The 21,364-nt window shown below is 52.9% G+C and overlaps 1 protein-coding gene and 1 long non-coding RNA gene across 5 annotated transcripts in view; one reads left to right on the top strand and one right to left on the bottom strand.

Moving 5' to 3' along the window:
* The first annotated feature begins 10,104 nt into the window (after positions 1–10,104).
* CA9 (carbonic anhydrase 9) overlaps positions 10,105–21,364 on the top strand; it is a 33,750-nt gene continuing 22,490 nt past the window's right edge. For both annotated transcript variants that reach the window (XM_081213360.1, XM_081213359.1), the window contains exons 1-3: positions 10,105–10,264; positions 15,742–15,783; positions 16,560–16,730. In XM_081213360.1, coding sequence (XP_081069486.1) covers positions 10,144–10,264; positions 15,742–15,783; positions 16,560–16,730 — 334 coding nt within the window. In that variant the 5' untranslated portion in view covers positions 10,105–10,143. The remainder of the gene's footprint in view (positions 10,265–15,741; positions 15,784–16,559; positions 16,731–21,364) is intronic.
* LOC308597547 lies at positions 13,522–21,355 on the bottom strand. Of its 3 annotated transcripts, none has more exons than XR_014013047.1 (3): positions 21,247–21,355; positions 15,653–15,750; positions 13,522–13,647 (listed from the first exon to the last, which is right to left on the bottom strand). It is a non-coding gene; the product is annotated as an uncharacterized lncRNA (long non-coding RNA). The 3 variants fall into 3 exon arrangements; XR_014013048.1 differs by lacking the exon at positions 21,247–21,355 and adding an exon at positions 17,779–18,083; XR_014013049.1 differs by lacking the exon at positions 21,247–21,355 and having other exon boundaries at positions 15,653–15,764.

The following is a 21,364-nucleotide window of genomic DNA, read 5'->3' as shown; positions in this document are numbered from 1 at the left end:
TGCGCCGCCGTCCCCTTTCCACATCCTAGGAGCCACGGTCCGCCTACCGCCCCCGGGCCGCAGCACGGCTCCCAGCCCGGGCTGGCCTCCGCCTCCTGGGACGCGCGCCCACCCCCGCGGCCCCCCAAACTTCGGAGCAACTCTCCAGACACTTCTCCCCCGCCTCGGTCTCCCTCCTTTCCACTTCTCTTCCCCCCTTCCTTCCCTCTTTCTTTCTCTTTCTCTCCCACCCGCCTTTCCTTCTATTAACTTTCCTTTACCCTCCCTTCGTCCTTCCTACTTTTACTCCTGGGCTCCTCCCCCCTTTGCGCAGCCACAAATCAATCTCTCTCTCTTTTTTCCCCTCTCTCTCTTCTTTGCTCAGACGCAAAAAAGCGCCGCTTTTTGGAAATCCGGACTGCTGTCCCCGCTGAAATGATACTTTAAAAAAGGAAGAACCCACTGGCTCTTATTTCTGTTTAAAGCAGTAGATCCCGAACTCTTTTGGCCCACTGCCCCCTTGGTTCCACATCCCCCAGTGCCCCCTATGCTTACTCTATAGAAAGCATTACAGGGGTTAACGCGGCTCACTAAGGAAGATATTAATAGAATTCTGCATTTGGGGGGAGACCCTAACAGTCATCTACCATTACCTTCTATGCTGTTACTATTTTTTTATTTTTTTTTACATAAGTAAAAAGTGACCTTTCCCCATCTGGCATGGTGGTGTGCCTCGAGATTTTTTTCATGAAACAAGTGTGCCTTTGCCCAAAAAAGGTTGGGAAACACTGAGTTACACTATGGAACTGGCTCTCACAGGAGACAGTGATGGCCAGCAACTTTAAGAGATTCAAAAGAGGATTAGACAAATTCCTGGAGGAGAGCTGGACTTTCTGTGGATACTGTCCTTGATGACTGTGTTGCCCCTCCATGGTCAGAGGCACAGTTGCTGCCTTGCTTGCAGGCTTCTCATGAGGCACCTGGCAGCCCCTGCGGGCAGGTGTGGAGGATTCCCTGGTCCTGAATGGGGTAACTGTGCCCCTTAAGGACCAGGTACGCAGCCTGAGAGTCATTTTGGACTCACAGCTGTCCATGGAGGCACAGGTCAAATCTGTGTCCAGGGCAGCTGTTTACCAGCTCCATCTGGTACGTAGGCTGAGACCCTATCTGCTTGCGGACTGTCTCGCCAGAGTGGTGCATGCTCTGGTTATCTCCCACTTGGACTACTGCAATGCACTCTACGTGGGGCTACCTTTGAAGGTGACTCGGAAACTACAACTAATCCAGAATGCGGCAGCTAGACTGGTGACTGGGGGCGGCCGCCGAGACCATATAACACCGGTCTTGAAAGACCTACATTGGCTCCCAGTACGTTTCCGAGCACAATTCAAAGTGTTGGTGCTGACCTTTAAAGCCCTAAACGGCCTCGGTCCAGTATACCTGAAGGAGCGTCTCCACCCCCATCATTCTGCCCGGACGCTGAGGTCCAGTGCCGAGGGCCTTCTGGCGGTTCCCTCATTGCGAGAAGCAAAGCTACAGGGAACCAGGCAGAGGGCCTTCTCGGTAGTGGCGCCCGCCCTGTGGAACGCCCTTCCAGCAGATGTCAAAGCGATAAACAACTACCTGACATTCAGAAGACATCTTAAGGCAGCCCTGTTCAGGGAAGTTTTTAACGTGTGATATTTTACTGTATTTCTGGTATCTATGGAAGCCGCCCAGATTGGCTGGGGAAGCCCAGCCAGATGGGCGGGGTATAAATAATAAAATATTATTATTATTATTATTATTATTATTATTATTATTATTATTATTATTATTATTATTATTATTATTATTTAGCTTAGTTCAGCAGAACTCTTAGGTGGCGCCTGAGCAGTGCAAGTACCTGGTCTTTGGTTCTTCACCAGGCACTATCCAGAATCAACACAAGCCAGTGTGCAGCCCTTTGGCACACAGGTCAGACGCAAGCACACAGCAAATGGAATCACAGTCCATTATTATTCAAAGCGCTACCAATGAACATGGCATAATACAGAATAACAGGGGAAAGAACATGGGCTTGGGAGAAATGCAGGGCTGTGAGGGTCCCTGCCTTGAGTTCAGAGGAAGCGCGCCAGCCTTGCACGAGGCCCTGGCAGCAGCTTCCCCCACCAGGTCAGAAGGCACAAAGCAGCCCAGAAAGCCTTTCTCTGGAGGTTTGCGGCAACGGGGAGCCGGGAGGACCTTGTTCCAAGTCCAGCCAGCCACGAACCTCGCTGATAAAATGGGGAGGTGGGGGGCAGGGCGAGGACAGGACCTTGCGCTCCTTGGAGGAAGGTGGGGGGCAAAGGCGAGCGAACCCCGCTCTTGCCCGGGCTGGGCAGGCTCCCCCGGGGTCCCCCGCAGCCCTTCGGAAATGGGGCCGCTTCGCTCCTGCCTGAGCCCCCTTCCGGGGACCCCGAAAGCAGAGGCTCCCCGAGAGTCCAGCCGACTCAGGTCTACTCGGAAGCAAGTCCGACTATAAGCGGAGTCCGCATGGCGGCTCCGTGGAAGGCAGAAGAGTCGCCGCGCGTGGCGGGTGGCTTGGGGTGGGAAGCCCCCCAGCCCGGCCACGCTCAGCGGAACCAAGGGGGTCCGAGGAAGCCCCCTGCCTGCCTCGCCGCTCCCCTCCCTACCTTGCTCCGTCCCGCGGCGCCCGCCAAGCGTTCAAACGGCCAGCTGGTCCAGCCCCTTCCGGGCGGGCGGGGCTGAACTCGGGGGGCGGACTCGGGGATCGCCCGAAGGGGAGAGCGGCTCTCGGCACACAGTAGATGCCTCCCCTTCTCCGCCCCCCTAGGATTGCCCGGCAATTGTTCTTCTTTCTTTCTTTTTTAATCATCAATGTATTCGTAGAATCATAGCACTGTAGAGTTTGGTGGGACCCGAGGGTCGCCTCGTCTAACAGCCTGCAATGCAGGAATCTCAGCTGAAGAATTTCTTTCAGATGGCCATCTCTGCTTAAAAACCTCCACTGAAGGAGAGTCCATCACCTCCTGAGGGAGACTGGTCCACTGTCTAATAGGTAAAGGTAAAAGACCCCTGGACAGTTAAGTCCAGGCAAAGGCGACTGGAGTTGTGACGATGGCGTTTGTCCACAGGCAGCTTTCCGGGTCATGTGGCCAGCAGGACTAAACCGCTTCTGGCCAACGGGACGCCCTGACTGCCGCAGCAGCACCTGGCATGCTTTCGAACTGCTAGGTTGACTGAGATAGCTCCTTCTGTCAGAAAGTTCTTCCTGGTGTTTCATCAGGCTCTAGCTGATCAAGTCCTACACTGCAGAGCAGAAGAAAGAAAGCTTGCTCCATCTTCCATGTGACTGCCCTTGAGATATTTGGAGATGTCTATCATATCTCCTCAGTCTCCTCTCCTCCAGGCTAAACATACCCAGCTCCCTCAACCACTCCTCATGAGGCTTGGTTTTCAGACCCTTGATCATCTTGGTTGCCCTCCTCTGTACATGTTCCAGCTTGTCAATATCCTCCTTAAATTGTGGCTCCCAGAACAGGACACAGGACTCAGAATGTGGTCTGAGGAAAGCAGAATGGAGTGGTACCATGACTTCTCTTGAATGGAATACTATACTTCTGTTGGTGCAGCCTAGAACAGCATTAACTTTATTTGCTGCTGCATCACACTGCTGACTCTTCTTCAGCTTGTGGTCTAGACTTCTTGATCCTTCTCACTACTAGTAAGCCTGGTGTCCCCCATCCTATATTTGTTCATCTCATAGGAGCCAACTCCTATGGGCTGTGAGGGCTTTGGCCCCCACAATAAAATGTTTGAGGGGGCTGGGCCCCCACAAATTTGATGGACATTCCTTCCCAAGGAGCAGAATGCTTTCCTGCCCTCCTTCCTGGTTTCCAGCCCATCTCACCTTTGCTTTGTATTGATCTTCGTCCTGCCTTATTGGTCAGCCCTTCCCTCTTCATAGGATCAAGGTTGCATCCAAATAAGATTCGTTTTTTGAAGGAAAAAAAGCATGATTAAAAATAAATATATACTTATTTAGCATTCCAATTTCTGTCTGCCCAGGGATGGTTGCAGCTGGCAGAGCCACGTGTCACTGATGCCACCCAGGCCTCCAATGATAAATGTGGGTCGAAGAGAAGCCCCAGGCTCCCCACCTGCTCTTTCAAAGGGAGCGCAGCCCTTTCCAGGACACGCTTTGCACCCAGTTCCAGGGCCTGAGAGCCGCCAGTCCACAACACCTCTGCCTTGTCAGGATTCAGTCACTGTTTATTGGCCCTCACCCAGATATACCTATGGCAGGTACAGGTACTGAACAGATAACAAAATGTCATTAAGGGGGGGGGGGACAAGTGGCAAACAAGCATTGCATAATACAGACACATGGATCCAATAAAATATGGAGCAACCTTTGATTTATTTTTATCTATTTTACAAAATGTATATGGTGTTTAATTGTAACAAAACCTTTAAGTGGTGTACAAGAAATCATTAAGGTCACTTCAGGCATTCAGGATCATTTTGCTATTTGTCCCTGTGGGGTCAGAGGCAGCAGCAACTGTTGGGTCTCTTCCTCCTCTGCTTTCTTCCTTTGATCAGTAGCTTTTCTTAACCATCAACTGACCTCAGAGGCTTTTAACTGCATGGCAATGCTGAGGATGAACAAAATTAAGTAATTTTTCAAAATAGCCTATTAGCCTAATGAAAATATTTTCAATGTGACAGGCTTTGACATTTTGTGTCATTTTATTTGAACCATTTCAGAAAATACTAAATTCCCTTGCTCAAAAGCATCTTTTACCACTGGGATCAGTGGAATGGTAGTTTTCTAAAATGTGCGACACTTCTGGGCGTTGCATCCTTATTTGGCACTCAGGGAGCGCCAGGCCAACAGAAGCCACCAGGCCAGCCCTCGCTGCCCATGCTGCTAGGCATGTGCAAACAGGTGTGGAGGGTTCACGGAGCCCATGTACCAGCTCAGCCCTGGGCACTGGAGCCAAGTGGGGGTCCTAGCCACCCATGCAGGGTGGCTGGGGATGTGGTGGCAAGGCCAAGCCGGGCTCCAGGGCTCAGAGACCCCCGGCAGCAGGCAGGGCAGGGGAGTGATCCTTGGGGGGGGGGGGTCTGGCTTCCATCCTGTAAAAATCATGCGCCCAGGGCTCTGCTCCCACCCACACCCACCCCGCTACACCCATGCTTCTGCAGTTTGTGTGAAAATGGCAAGCATGTGGATGGATGGGTTATGTCAATCACATGTGCTCCTGGGTACCTCACCAAAGACTCCTGAGTAAGCCATGGAATATGAGGAGGGGGCTCCGTTTCCCTTCCCAACCAGGACTAGACCTTTGCTTTCTGATGTGGTTCCTTCTGACCAAGAACCACTCTGGTCACTCTTCTGTCTGCAGCATGTCCTGGAACTGCAGGCAACCACCTCTTGCATTGCCAAACAAGCTCAGTGTCCCAGTAACTGCATCATTGCTTGCTCAGCTCCCTATTTTCTGTGCTTATAATCTACCGTATTTTTTGCTCTATAAGACTCACTTTTTCCCTCCTAAAAAGTAAGGGGAAAGGTGTGTGCGTCTTATGGAGCGAATGCAGGTTGTGCAGCTATCCCAGAAGCCAGAACAGCAAGAGGGATTGCTGCTTTCACTGCGCAGTGATCCCTCTTGCTATTCTGGCTTCTGGGATTCAGAATATTTTTTTCTTGTTTTCCTCCTCCAAAAACTAGGTGCGTCTTATGGTCTGGTGTGTCTTATAGAGCGAAAAATACGGTATTTTCTTTGCTAAAGTGGCTATCTTTGTCCCCAGGGCTTTCTGAGCCTCTCTTCTAGGCCTTGAAATGCTGCTGAAAGGAGTGAGGTGGTGATGGACTTCAGGGGTGATCCTGGAAACTACAGGCTGCTCAGTTTAATGTATAACTTGAGAAAATTGGTGGAAAGTATTCTTAAGGATAAAATAACTAAGCACAGAGAAGAACAAGCCCTACTGAAGCAAAGCCAGCATGGCTTCTGCAAGTCCTGTTCCATTAATCTATTTGGGTTATTTGGGATTGTCAACAAGCATAAAGATAAAAGTGACCTGGCTGACATGGTGCACTTGGACTTTAAAAAAACTTAAAACCTTTCAACAAGCCAAAGACTTGTGAGTAAGCTTAGCAGCCATGGACTAAGAGGCAAGGAGGTCCCCTTGTAGATCAGGAATTCGTTAAGTTGCAGAAAGAAGAGAGTAGGAGCAGTGGCGAAGCTGCATGGCCCGGCACTGGGGGCAGAGTGTGCGTCCTGGGGACGAGGTGCTGCCTGTGGGGCCGTGACACCAGGCGCGGTGTGTGTGTGGGGGGTGCACAGCACGTGTCTGGGGGGCTGCTGCGATGGCACCTCCCTCCCTGATGGTGCTGGTGCCGGTGCACTCCCCCTGCCCCCCTGTTCCTCTGCCAGTGAGTAGGAATAAATGGACAGTACTCCAAATGGAGAGAAGCAAACAGTGGAGTCCCCAAAGGTAAAAGGTAAAGATAATAGACCACTGGACAGTTAAGTCCAGTCAAAGACAACTATGGGGTGCAGTGCTCATCTCACTTTTCAGGCTGAGGGAGCTGGCGTTTGTCCATAGACAGCTTTCCAGGTCATGTGACCAGCATGAGTAAATTGCTACTGGCACACGGAGGACTGTGACAAGTGACAGGGCGCATGGAAACTGGGCGTGTGCTTTTTTACTTGTTCATAAATGAGTAACAGTACTGGAGTCCTGTGTCCAGTTCTGAGCAGCACATTTTAAGAAGGATATTGACAAACTGGAACGTGTGCAGAGGAAGGCAACCAAGATGATAAAGTGTCTAGAAACCAAGCATTATAAGGAGCAGTTTAAAGAGTTGGGTATGTTTAGCCTTGAAAAGAGGAGACACAACAGCCATCTTCAAATATCTGAAGGGCTGTCACATGGAAGTTGGAATGAGTTTGTTTTCTGCTGTTCTGGAGGGTATAACTCACCAATGGATTCAAGGTACAATAAAGGAGGTACCAACTAAACATCAGGAAAAACTTTCTGATGGTAATAGCTGTTCAACAGTGGAACAGACTCCCTCAGGAGATTGTGGACTCTCCTTTCTTGGAGGTTTTTAAGCACATGTTGGATGATCAACTGCCAGGTGGGGCAGAAGTAAGTGGCCAGGTTGCTCACTGAGGCAGGTTAATCCAGTGTTTCCCAAACGTTTTTGGGCAACGGCACACCTGCTTACCGGAAAAAAATCTCGCGGCACACCACCATTAAAGCCCCGCCCCGTGACGTCAGCGCGCAGCGTCACGCCGGGAGGGACGCACAAAAGTGAACGTTTTTTCCCTCCCCCTTGCCGGGGTGGGAGGAGGCAGCAGAGCGAGGGCAGCTGAGGCGGCGGCGGCAGCTGAGGCGGCGGCGGCTGCGATAGCGGGCGGAGGAGGAGCCGTCGCCGGGAGTTGCTGCTGCTGCTGTTGCAGCTGCTGCCCGGACATGCCGGCCTCCTCCTCCTCCGCTGTCTCGCGCTCCTCCCTTTTGCGCGCGCTGCCCCGCCGCTCGGCACCACCACCGCGGAGCCGCCCCCGGCTCGACGCGGATCCTCGCCGCCGCCGCCTCTCGCCGCCGCCTCTCGCCCGCCTCCCTCCCACGGCACACCAGCCGGTGTCTCACGGCACACTAGTGTGCCGCGGAACACCGGTTGGGAAACACTGGGTTAATCTACCTCTCATTTAAATCAGAACAGTGAAAGTCTGTGTGAGTGTCTGGAGGAGGTTGGAGGATGGATGGCGCCTAACGGAATGAAGTTGAATCCCAGGAAGACAGAAGACTGTTTCTGAGGGGCAGGGGACTCCCTGGTCCTGAATGGTATAACTGTGTCCTTGAAGTACCAGGTGTGCAGCCTGGGGGTTATTTTCGACTCACAGCTGTCCATGGAGGTGCAGGTCAATTCTGTGTCCGGGGCAGCTGTCTACCAACTCCACCTGGTACGCAGGCTGAGACCCCCACCTGCCTGCAGACTGTCTCTCCAGAGTGGTGCATGCTCTGGTTATCTCCCGCTTGGACTACTGCCATGCATACGTGGGGCTCCCTTTGAAGGTGACCTGGAAACTACAATTAATCCAGAATGTGGCAGCTAGACTGGCGACTGGAAGTGGCTGCCAGGACCATATAACACTGGTTCTAAAGGATCTTCACTGCCTCACAGGACTTTTCTGAGCACAGTTCAATGTGTTGAAGCTGACCTTTAAATCCCTAAATGGCCTCAGCCCTGTATACTTGAATGAGTGTCTCCACCCCATCTTCCAGCCCAGACACTGAGGTCCAGCTCTGATGATCTTCTGGCAGTTCCCTCACTGAGAGAAGTGAAGTTACAGGGAACCAGGCAGAAGACCTTCTCAGCAATGACACCTTTCCTGTGGAATGGCCTCCCATCAGATTTCAAGGAGATAAAGAACTACACAACTTTTAGAAGACATCTGAAGCCATCCCTGTATCTGGAAGTTCTTAATGTTTGACATTTTATCATTGTTTTTATGTGTTGAAAGCCAGCCAGAGTGGTTGGGGCAATCCAGCCAGATGGGCAGGCTATAAATTATTATTATTACAGTATTATTATTATTATTATTATTAACAACAACACCACCAATCGTGGCCTGACTGCACTGGTTGCCAATTAGTTTCTGGGACCAATGCAAAGTGCTGGTTTTGACCTGTAAAGCCGTAAGCAGCTCAGGAGCTCAATACATCAAGGACGGCCCTTCCCCATATGAACCCACCCAGACCCTGCAATCTTCATCAGAGCCCTTCTTTGTGGTCCTCCTCTATGCAAGGTCTGGAGGGTGGCAACACGTGAATGAACCTTCTGCAGTGGCTCCCATTTGTGGAATACTCCTCCTAGGGAGGTTTGCCTGGCACCTTCGTTACATGTTGTTAGATACCAGATGAAAACTTTCCTCTATGATCAGGTCTTTAGCTTTTAAGTATCTGTGGCCTTTTAGAAGTGGGTGGGACATTTTTAATGGTTTTCTCTTTCCTCTTGGTTTCCTCTTGGTTTCTAAGGGTTTGGTGTTTTGTTTTGTTTTTTGGTTGGTTGGTTGGTAAGTTGTTTTGAACAAGATAAAGTTACTAACAAGTTTAATAAATAATAATAATGTGTAGTATGTGAAAACCAAAAGTTTATTTTAGGATTGATATGACGACAAATTCCAGGGAGTGGAGTGGGCAGTATTAATCTTTGCAAGAGAACACAACAAAGGGTCTTATGCCACAACAAACCTTAGTCTTCAAGCTGCAACAAGACTCTCTGTTTGGTTAGTGAGAGGTGGCGATCCTGCATGATTTGCACTCCAAAATATGGAGGTGTGGCAGCATTCACAGGTGAACATTCTCACCTGCCCTCTTGCATTGGATGTGGCCACCTTCCCTCTTACACCATTTCCAAGGCTTGAAAGGAGACCTGCTGTTGCAGCTCCTTCTGAGATCAGTTTGGGAGCTGAGTCTCCACCCCACAGGATCAGTGCACCTGAGCATCCTCAGCAGCTGCTGGGGCCTCACCACTGAATGACCCCACTGGTTCTGGCAGGCAGGCAGCTCCAATCCACCCATTAAAGTAGGAGCATTGGAGTCTGCTGTCTAGCTCACTACTGTCTACTCTGACTGGCAGCTGCAGTTCCCCAGAGTTTTCCTTTGCTCTACCTGGAGATAGTGCCAGCCAGGGATTGAACCTGCAACCTTCTGCATGCAAAGCAGGCAAATGCTCTGCAACTGAGCTAAGGTTCTTTGGTGCCCCACAATGCAGCAGAGCAATGCTCTATTGGAGACTGGGTCATTGTGGGTAATTTAGACTGGTGGCTACCAAGCTCCGAAGGGGCCTTTAAGACAAAGAGAGGCTCTGTAGGAGCAGCTGAGAGGAGTAAGCCGGCTGGTGCGTCTCAGGGGCGACCATGGCCCAGGGTGTCCTGGCGAGCCCTGGGAAGCACGGCACCAGGGCAGGGCAGAGCTCCCAGGCTTAGCCGGGAGATAGTCCCCCAGAGCCAGGAGGGGGCGCTTTCAGCCCGCGGGGCTCCCCGGAGGAGGCGGCGGTAGCAGCGACAGGTCCTGGCTATAAAAGGGCGCGCCCGCCCCGTCGGCCGCCCTGAGCGCCTGCCGGTCCCACTCGGCCAGGCGTGGAGGGAGCCGCGTGCAGCGAGGACGATGCGCGCCCGGGACTGGCGAGGGCTGCCCCGCAGCCGCCTCCTCCTGCTGGCCGCCCTGCTCGCCTGGGCCGCCGCCCATGCCCACGAAGAGGACGCGGAGGGGCCCCACTCGGAGGCAGGTGGGTCAACAGTGCGGCTGAAGCCCCCAGATCCGCCCCCCATCCCCCTGTAGACATGGTAGAGCCGCCGCTCTTCCGAGGGACCCACAAGGGAGGCGCCGCCCCGGGGGCAAGTGCATCTCCCCCCGGGATGGAGGGCGCGTGGAGAAGGGAGAGCCGCTCCGCCAGGGACCGCCAGGCGTGCCGCTGCTGCTCTGGTGCCGTCCTCCGGCTTCAACCTCGCCTTTACGGCCGGGGCCGGGGCCGGAGCCGGAGGTCGCCCCTGGAGGGGCCGAGAATGCCGACGCGACCTCCAGGCGCCGGCGGAAGAGGATGCCTCTGAACATGCTCAGAGTGCCCTTCGCTCTCTACTCCCTCCCAGCCGGTTCGACTTCTCGGCGGGAAAGGAAAGCGCCTCCCGGGACTCCATCCTGCTCTCGCTTTATCACCTGGGTACCAGCGGCCCCCGCGCCGCGCCCAGAGCAGCGCAGCAACGCGGCCGGCCAGGAGTGAACAAAAGGGGGCGAGGGGAGGCGCGGATGCTGGTCTGTTTAGCTGGCTTGGCTTGCGGGGTCCGGAGGATCCTGATCGGGAGAGAATCTAGGTGGGAGTCCCGTCCCGTCCTCCGGGGTCCTGGTAGTCCCGCTCCAGCTGTGGAGGCGCCCGGACGCGCCTCTCCGCCGGGAAGCCTCCCTCCCTCCCGAGGCATCTCCCCCCATTCCCCCCGGCCCGAGGCCTCTGTGAACAATGGCTGGGGGAGAGAGGGGGGAGGTGGTCTAGTTTGGGGAGCCGGATAGGCAAAGACTGGCCCGCGTCCCCCGGCAGCCCCCTCCCTTTCCCGCGGGGCTTTCTGGGCTTTCTGCTTGTGCCATCCCCAAGTCAAGGAACAAAGTTAGTCGGGCCACGGGGGAGGGGCCCTTGGGCGGCGCGGCGCCCCCTCCCCGCCCGGCGCTGCTGCCCCCGAGGCTTCTTTCTCTCGAGGCTCCCGAGGAGGTCGGCTGAAAAGTTCCCGGCTTCTTTTTCCGTGGAGGCTAGAGCTGTTTTAGGTATGGATTAGCTGCTACATTTTGGGGCAATCCTGTCTCAGGAAAGTGACCTTGAAGGAAGATCTGAACGCAGAACCTGAATACTCTGCCCAGGTCTGGTTGTTCCACCTCCAGCCGCGTGCAGGGAGCCGGGGAGGGGAGCCGGCGGGCTCAGCCAGGGACCTCGCCTGAATGCCGGGGGGGGGCTGGGGCGAGGGGGGCGCAGCTTGTGCAATACTCTCCTCCCGCTGCTTTTAAATAAAAATTGGGTCGATTTGAGCTCCCTGGAAGGGGGGGGGCATGCAGAGCCTTCAGGTAATGCAAAATACAAGAGAGCTTCAGGTTCAGTCAATTTACTAAGTTGGTTAATCAACTAAAGGTTTAATTGCCGACTGAAATGTTCTCCCCATCCCACTTCATTGGCGCGGCAGCGACTGACGGGTCCCCCGACGTACCGTGAGTCAACCTCGAGGGGAGGGGGAGGCTTAAAGCCGGCTTTTCTTTCCCATCTCCACCCCAGGGATCAGGAAGCCTGATCCTGTGGGTTTCAGGGGGAAACCGCAGAGGCATTTTCTTCCAGCAACTGGAGCTGGTGGGGCTTGGTTAAGTAAGTGTTGCTGCACGTGTTCAGGAGAAAGCTCTCAAGAAGGCTGGATGGGCTCCTACCCGAGGTCCACAAATAGGACGAAATCCATAGGCTTCCTTTCAGGCAGAGCTCTGGGAGGTGAAACACTGGAGCTCCTGGGGGTGCTGCTTCTGCCCCTCCCCAGCTCCTGCTTCAGTCACGTGGTCTGATGATGATACTCCCAACCCCCTTTTCTAAGCCTCATCACTGGGAGTTCCTCTGTCCTCCCCTCCAGCCTGCTCCTTAAGGTGGGACCCTGGTGCTAAGGGGGCGGACCGCAGCTGCTTGTCTTGTGAGGAGCTGAGCAGCATCCTTGATGCTGTTGCTCTTGCCTAGCTCAAAGGCCATTCCATTTCAGGTGAGGCCACTGCTTTCCCCACTGAATCATCTTTTTAAACGAAGCAGCAAAGCATTGGGAGAATTGCCTTAATCAGTGCAGAAGGAGGAGGTGGAATGATGGAGTCCAGGCAGAGGAAATGGGGGCTGAGCAAGGACGAGAAATGGGAGGTGGGAGTCTTTGGGGTGGAATCGCCAGAGACCACTCTGGCTCTAGCAAATGGTCTCTGCCCCCTCCTGGGCAAGCCACCTCTATCTCTTCCACCTCTCCCTGGTCACCTGGTGGGAAGGGCTGAGCCCATATTCTGGGCAGAGCATAAGGAAGGGGATTTATTGCCTCTCTTGCTCTGAGCTTTTGGGGAGTGCCCAAAACAGCAAAGTCCCCCCAGAAAGTGAAACTGAACAAAACTACATTATGCTACCGTTTCTGCACAAACCTTTTGCTTTTGTTTCCTGCATTTAGCCCAAGATATCCCAGACCTCCCACAATCCACCTTGTACCTACTTACTCATGTTAGCAGTAAATGGCCTCTCTGGTTGGTATGAGAGGAAGCAGGCTGGTCACAACCAAGATATCTCTGGCATTTCTTGGGGCAGTTCCAGGAGACCTTGGGGTGCACTGGCAGCTTCACCCTAGAACCTGCGGTGGGCCTCGTGGCGGCTTAAGGCCTACTGAGCAAGGCTTAAAGAGGCACCTGCAGTCCACTCTTGGAACCACTGAAAGACACCAGCACTTTAGCAGGCTCAGCCACGTCCGTGTGGGGCTTGTGGGAAGAGAGACACTGGCCCCCTGAGGGGCCTGGCATGTGTGCACACCCTTGGGGTAGGTGGGCATGGAGGAAGCACATTACAGTCTGTGCCACCAGCAAGGGGGGGGGGGACTTGCAGGAATCTGGCCCACTCCCAGCCCTCAGGCACTGCTCTATCCATCAGGCACATGAACTCCTGGCCCAGGTTGCCAGGAGGGGATTATTATGTGTGGCATAAGTTGTTCTGAACGGAAAAATGTTTTTCAGGAAATGTCATTAATTACATCTCAGGGTGTTCCATTTTCTTCCGCATTAGCTATGCTTAATTTATAAATGGAAGAAATTGAATGGTTAAAAAGCAAAGAGCTTGTAACATGTCTTTTACCAGCAGCACATACAGCCATAGCCAGAAACTGGAAAACTTAAATTCTCCAGATATGAACCAGAGAGATAACATAGTTTGGCAAACAGCCTTACTGGGGAAGCACTATCACACAAATTAAGTGTCATGTGGACAAAACAAAAAGCACCTGACAATTTCCATGAAATCTGACATTATTTTATTGTATATACAAATAATGAAGCAAGGGTCTGGGAAGAACCTCCAGTTCCGGGTGCAGTTGGCTTGTATAGACCAGAGGTGTGTGTTTGTTGCCCACCAGCCATATCCTGTAACAAAGGAAGTAAAGAAGTTAATGATATAGTGTATTATAATTTGTTTGGTATTATGGCAGCCCTGTATCTGGATGTCTTTAATGTTTGATGTTTATTATATTTTTATATGTGTTGGAAGCTGCCCAGAGTGGCTGGGGAAATTATTACTACTACTGCTACACCATATGAGAGAGAGGGGGGGGGGATGACGAGCTCTTCGATCCTAATGACTTTTATTTATTTAGCTTTTGTATGTCTGAGAAACTTGCTTTTTCCCTTTTTGTATTGGTTACTGTTTTGAAATTCATTAAAAACGATTTGGTGGGGGAAGTTGTTCTGAGCAGGAGGTTGCAGAGGAAGCACTCCAGCAAAGTAGCTGCCAAGGAGGGGGGCTGAAGGCCCACCTGCCCCACCCATCCTTTTTAGGTGTCGATTTTATTGGAGCTTTCATCTTTTCACAGTAAAATGGTTCAGTCCCTTCTGCCACTGGAGCCTCCACTCATCCCCCAACCCCATCATCTTTTTGCAATAATATTTTCATTTCTGCTTTGGAGTCCTTGGCACATTCTAGTGCTCAGCTTTGCTTAATCCTCCCTCCTTCTAGAGGAAATGCCTCAGGTGGTTTCAGTGCCACCTCCCAGATGATGTTATTGTTCCTTCTTACATCCCCAAGTCTGAATGCAGGTGGGGGAAAGGCCAGAGTAGGGTGGTTAGGAGTCCAATGAATAGGGCTTGGAGGGACTCTCTACTTGAGACCCCAGAGACCCAGTGCTGCCAGTCAATGTGGACAACACTGGCCTAGATGGACCCAAGGATGTGACTCAGTATCAGGCAGCCTCCTGTGCTGTGTGCAGGAGGTTTCAATAGGGACAGTCCAGGGTTTTGCTTCCAGGGGCAGCTGCATCCATCTGCCTAAGGGTAGCCTCTGTCCCAGGTCCAGTCCCCCATGTCACCTCCAGGTAGGAATGGGAAAGAGCCACCTGCTAGTCAGTGGAGGCAATGCTGAGCTGGGGGGTGCAGGGAATAGAAGGCAGTTTTCTTTGCAACAGAGGGCACACCTGTTGATCAGAACAGACTCTCAAAACTGGGCAACTGTGTTCAAGTCTTGTACCTGGCCTTCCTCTTGGTTTCTAAGGGTTTGGCATGTGGGGAACATGTGGGTCAAGGGCGAGTAGGGTGTATGTGGAGCTCCAGGAGCAGCAGGTTTCCAAAGGGCAAAAGATGGGGTTGCAGATAGTGCAGAGCCAAGAGCGGGGTCTTCCCTGCTTGATCTGGGAGTGGGCACAGCCCAGAGTTTTCTTTGCAGTCATGCAGGAGATTAGGAAGGAACCGCCATCTAAACAGAGGGCCCTGAACTAAGAACTGAAAGTGCTTATTGGGACAAGTGCCCCAACAGCCTCATGGGAGGGGGCCGCAGTGCCTGAGTGCTTGCCCAGAAGCCCTCCAGGGGAAATCTCAGCTCAGCCGTGGACCCAAGAGGGGAATTTTCGCAAGAATCTCTCCCTCCCATTGTTCCTTCAGCAGGAACTACTTTACAGGGTTGTAAGAGTTACTGAGAGGATGTGTGAGAAAAGCTTTCAGCATGAGAAAAGAGCCATGAAAGGCTCCCATATATTCTTCCTCTTGCCTCTCCTGCAATACATTGACACCAAGTTCTGCCACCCTCATGAGGCTGCCTGGCTGGCTATGGGGACCTGGCCTCCCCATCACCATAGAAACGGAGCCAGGTGTGGAGTGCACCTGAGCAGGGGAGGGGGAAGGGCAGGGAGGGAGGAGCAGCCACTCACCTCTCTTCTCTGGACCACCTGGCCTCCCTTTGGAGGCAAGCAGGATTATACCTGGCCTAGGTAGGTAGGTAACTTGGTTGGTAGCCAAGCTGCCTTACCAGGTATGGACTGGTAGGCTCCTGGCACTCTCCCACCTCTGCCATGCAGTGGGGTTGCATGGGATGGGAGTAGAGGACCCTTTCCCAGGATAATGCCTGACCCAGTAATATCCCCTTCCTCCACCAGAGGCTCACCAGGAGGATGGGAGCCAGTAAAGCAGCTGTTGAGCCTTGCTGGAGAACCTTCAGACTTCCTGATCCCTGGCTTTCCTTTCTCTTTCCAGGTCTTCCTCCTGGCCATGGACACAGTCACTGGAGCTATGCAGGTAAAGGCTGGCGGTGAAGGCTGCCCCCTCCCTCTCTCCTCTAGGCTTCTGGCCAGAAAACAGACGCTGTGGGGCTTAATGATTAGCCAGCTCCCTGCTCCCTCCCTCTCACGCAGAGCCAGCTGCCCTGCTCTCCCTGGGCCTGATCAGCACCACCCCAAGGCCTGCATGGGGGGGGGGTCTGGGTCTGGCTAAATGAGAGTGGGGGCACAGACCTCTTGCCCGTCAGTCCTGTTGGTCCCCCAGCTCAGTCGGGCACAGCGGTGGACCTGGAGTCCTCTGCAGCCGCAGAACAGGTGCCACCATCTCCCGTGAGGCTGGGCCCCTAGGGCCTCTTTCCGTGGCTCTGGCACTCCTTGGCCCCCTCCTCCCCCAGCAGGAAGCTCAGGTGCCTCTGCTGGCACTTTGCCCTGTGGGAACCGGCTGCTTCTGAGATTCAGCCGGTTTGCCTTGGGGAGGAGAGCAACCTTGGCACGTGCCCTTGAAGGCCTGGCTCAGCGCGGAGGTGTGTGGGGCCCAGCTGGGGGGGGGGAGGGATAGCAGGGAAGCAGGCGCCAGGAAGCCACTTTGCAGCAAGGGCAAGGCAGGAGAAGCTGAGACTCTTGCCCCTCATCTCTGGGGTCCTTGATGGCCTCTTAGTTTATCCCCCAACAACATCAGGACGAGAGTGAAGGGCTTCTTCAAGGTCGACCTCATCAGCCCCCAAGATGGGCCACAAGCAGCTAGAAGGAAAACCCCTCCCCTCCCCTCCCCTGATGCCTGCCCTCCTCTTTCAGACAAGGCAGAGTGGGCCTCTGATTTCCCCCACTGCGGGGGCCACATGCAGTCCCCCATCAACATTGAGACGGGGGCCGCCCTCTTCAGTCCCCAGCTGGAGCCCATCCTGCTGCCTGACTACAGCCTGCCTCCCAGGGAGATGCTCCGCCTCCAGAACAATGGACACACAGGTGAGCCCCTACCTGCCCATGCCCAGCCACACCCAGGAAACACCAGTGGGCAGGGAGGCTGGCAAGGGGCACCCCCACAGGTTGGCACAGCTTCCAATTATGGCGAAGTCCAGGCAGCCTTTGGCGGGTGGAGCTGCTTCTCTGTTGATGTTCCAGTTATGTCTCCCCTCCCCCCGGCCAGGGGGAAGCCCCCCAGGGGACTTCATATCTGAACCTAGATTCAAACCTGTGGCTGTCATGCTCCACTCCAGCCCTTCTTATTATTCAATGGTTTATTCACTTAAAATGTTTCTCAGCCCTTTCCTTAAAGCGCCTGTCCAAGGGGGCTTGCAACAGTCAACATTTACAAAAGGATCAACAGCACACACAAATAGAAAAAAACTTCCATTTCCTCCCCATCCCCCACTTTCCCAAGATAAAAAAACCAATAAAGATATTCAGCCAAGCAATTAAAACATTTTCCACAGCTCAGCAACCCACAGTCTGAGCCAGAGGGCATTTCTCAAGGACAGGCTGGTCATAAGAGAAACTTCAGCGCCTCCCCAACGGTGAACGGGCGGTCTGCTTCAGAACCACCAGCAGGGCGTTCCAAAGGCATGGGGGCCACCACAGGGAAAGTCCTCTCTCTCATGGACACCAACAGCACTGAGCTAGGAGTTGGGCGCATGCAGAGGGCTTCAGCCCATAGGAAGGCTGATAGTGTGTGCTGCAGGCAGGCCATTAGATAATTTGGGCCCAAACGGTTTACAGCCTTAAAGGCTAAAGCCATCACTTTAAATTGGGCTCAGAAATGCACCAGAAGGCAGGACAGAGCCAGGACAGCAGAAGGGGTTACAGTAGCTGACCACTTCTCTTCCTTGCAAAGATCTAGTCAGAGGTGGACTTTGGTCTTTCAAATTTCAGCAGCCCCCAATGCAAGGCCAAAATTTGGGGAGCCCCCATCTTTCACCAGCCATTCTGCTTAATTCACTTTGTCATAGCTGTGCGTTAACAGAGAAATCTGAGGGCTCCCTTGGACAAAAACAACAAGGACACCAGCCAGGAATACCAGAGCAAAACAGCAGCCAGTAGGCTTGGTCTTTATTGAAGACTGTCGCAACAGGACTCCCACCTGCCACAAGGTAGAACAAGATGGAAGCCCCAAACAACAGAGCCCCCAAACTTTTATTAGCTGCTAATCCCCCATGCTACACCCCTAAGACTACATCATGACTACATCATTGATACATCACAAAGAGGAGGGGTTGAGGGAGGAGTTGTGGTGGTAACCTGAGTGTCCTGTCACCTGTCCAGTTCCTCCTTTCCCCCTCCCCATGATTACATTCCTGAGGACAAAGAGGAGTTCACTGTTTCCTGCCCTGAGGGAATAATAATAATAATAATAATAATAATAATAATAATAATAATAATTTATTATTTATACCCTGCCCATCTGGCTGGGTTTCCCCAGCCACTCTGGGTGGCTTCCAAAAAAACACTAAAATACATAACCTATTAAACATTAAAAGTTTCCCTAAACAGGGCTGCCTTCAGATGTCTTCTAAAAGTTTGGTAGTTATTTTTCTCCTTGACATCTGCTGGGAGGGCGTTCCACAGGGAGGGCGCCACCACTGAGAAGGCCCTCTGCCTGGTTCCCTGTAACTTGGATTCTCGTAGCGAGAAAACCGCCCGAAGGCCCTCGGTGCTGGACCTCAGTGTCCGGGCAGAACGATGGAAGTGGAGACGCTCCTTCAGGTATACTGGACCGAGGCCGTCGGTCACTGTCCTTTGTTTCAGTCTGTCCTGAATCTACTTCCATATGCAGGTCCTTTGTGAGGAGGCTACAGTTCAGTGTCATGTGAGTTGCCCTGTGGTGTCCCAAAGGGTTCCATCTTGTTCCCTGTGGACTTTAACATCTATATTAAGCTTCTGGGAGTGTCAGAGTGGAGATGACACCCAGCTCTATCTCTCTGCTCCATCTGAATCAGGAGAGGCAGCTGAGGTTTTAGAGCAGGGCCTGGAGGCAGAGAAGGGCTAATAAACTTAAGCTGAATCCAGAAATGACCGGTGTTATGTGTCCTGGGTTCTCACATCTGAGAGGTGGGGAGGCAGCCTGCCCTAGACGGGGAAGGAGCAGGCTTGCAGCTTGGATTCAACAGCATCCCAGAGGCTAAGTGGCCTTGGTGTCTCCTGCCATCTTGCCCCCTCTTGTGCTGCTAGTTTCAAGGGTGTCTGGCTGACTGGTCGGCAGGCAGAAGAAGGAGCAGATGCTGTGAGCAGTATGGTGCTCCCAATGTAGGGAAATCCCTCTGGCTGTCTTGTGCTTTCGCCCTTCTACCCACCTTCCTCCAGCCCTCTTCTCCTCCTCCTCTTTTTTGCTGGGCCAAGCAGAATTATTCTTGTAACCTCCACACAGAAGAAAGGACTTTTGGAGCTCTTCAAGGATCAGCTCCACCCATTTGCAAAGTCTTCCTCTGTTCAAAGGGAGTCATATGGGGGAGGGAGGATGAGGGCTCCCCCTCATTACTCTCCCATAGGCAGCAGGGAGCCTCTTGAACTCCCGGGGGCTGCCTGTGCACTCTGGAGCCCTGGTCCCCCCCCCCGAGCTCTAAAATGCGTGAAGAGCCAACAGGATCCACGGAGTCTCTCTGCTCAAAGTGGCTTGACCCTCTGCCTCTTGGAGGACAACCAGGAAGGCGAGGGAGGGTGTTGGGCAAGCAGGTTCATCCCCACCTTCCTCCTCTGCATGATGAATATCTCAAGGGCAAACCCAGCTTTGAATGGGGCTCTCGTGTTTTACTGCAGATACTCAGATGACTGATAATACCTTTTTGCAAAAGCAGCAGTGGGGGGGAGGGAGATTGAGGCTCCTTAGAAACTAGTGAATGCATAGAAGCAGGAATACATTTTTTGGAATCAAGCCTCTAGCTGCACCTGATAGACTCCAACCTTCAAAAGCTTCTTCTGTTGTGTATCTGTTTACCTGACTCAGTGCCAGCAAAGTGTCTTTAATGCTCGCCCAGGAGGCAATAGAGAAAGTGAGCCCAAGGAGGGGGCAGGCAGGTCTTACTGGGGCTGAATTGCCCCAAAGGCCTCCCCCCAGTACTCTGGCCGTCCTGGCCATGCCCTGAACGCAGACTATCCTGCCTCGCCAGGCTGTTGTGAAGACAAGGAAGAGAGGGCTGGCTGGGCACTTTCTGCAAGGCACTTCTCGGATGCAGGATGACTGTAGGGCTGGAATAGCTGCCATTTGAGGAGAAACATAAACAGCCCATGCTCCAGGAAGTGGAGAGGGCAGGATACCTGAGCTCATGAATCATTTCTCTTCTTTTATAATACGAAAGTGTAAAGGAAGCTCAGTGAGAGGAATCGGCTGCAGGTGTAAAGCCAGTCAGGGGGCGGTGGCCGCTTTTCCACACCCAAAAAGGTCATGGAAAATAAAGAGAGGCAAAATGATTATGGTGGATGCAGCAACCGCACAAAGGACCTTTTGACGACTCAAGGGGCATTGTGGGAGAAAGGAGGACTGAGCATGTGCAGAAAGCGGGGGGGGGAGGCACAAATGCCTCAGGAAGAGTGAGCAAAAGTGTTTTTGCAAGTGGGGGGGGGCCTGGAGTAAGTCTGTTTCGTCAGATCACGAGGGGACGTCTGCTGGAACCCAGGCAGAAACAGTCTGTGGGTCCCGGTGGAGTGCCAGGAAGGGCAACAGTGGGGGGGTGGAGCTGAAGGTCCCAGTGGGCAGAGCTGACTCCTCGTCTGGTCTCCTCATCCTCCCCATCGCAAAGACCGCTGAGCTGCAATCCTTTACGTGGCAGGAGGAAGCGCCATTGAGCTCAATGGGATTGATGTCTAATTCATGTACAGTTGTACCTTGGCTTAAGAACTTAATTCGTTCTGGAGGTCCATTCTTAACCTGAAACTGTTCTTAACCTGAAGCACCACTTTAGCTAGTGGGGCCTCCTGCTGCCGCCACGCGATTTCTGTTCTCATCCTGAAGTAAAGTTCTTAACCCGAGGTACTATTTCTGGGTTAGCGGAGTCTGTAACCTGAAGCGTCTGTAACCCAAGGTACCACTGTATTTAGGCCCCCTTGCACAGACCACAGTGTCATTTACAATAAAGCAACTAAATAAGGCCACACAAAACATTTTAAGACACACAGCAACAAGTCACTGGTTCACAATTCTTGCCAGAAGCAGTGATCCTGAAACTCCTGCCCATTGTTGCCCAATTCCCCTCTCAAAAAGATGCACCTTGACCAGCTTCCTGAAGTTATAAAGAGATGAGGCCAGATCCACCTCAGTAGGGAGAGTTGCACACAAGGAGCCACCACTGGAAAGGCCCTTTTGAGGGCCCTCACACCACATCTTTCACCTCAAATAGGGATCACCCCCTGATCTTAGCCCAGGCAGGTGGAGATGGGGGTAGGCCCACAGGGCTGCTTTGCTCTATTATATACACACATAACGATGTTAACGGAGAAATCTGAGGGCTCCCTTGGACAAAAACAAACAAACAAGGACACCAGCCAGGAATACCAGAGCAAAACAGCAGCCAGTAGGCTTGGTCTTCATTGAAGACTGTTGCAACAGGACTCCCACCTGCCACAAGGTGGAACAAGATGGAAGCCCCGAACAAAAGGAGACCCCAACTTTT

The sequence above is a fragment of the Podarcis bocagei genome (genome assembly GCF_964188305.1).
Source record: "Podarcis bocagei genome assembly, chromosome: 11".
Classification (NCBI taxonomy): domain Eukaryota; kingdom Metazoa; phylum Chordata; class Lepidosauria; order Squamata; family Lacertidae; genus Podarcis; species Podarcis bocagei.
Note: the sequence above shows the minus strand (reverse complement) of the source record. Positions and strands in the feature narration are given on the sequence as shown.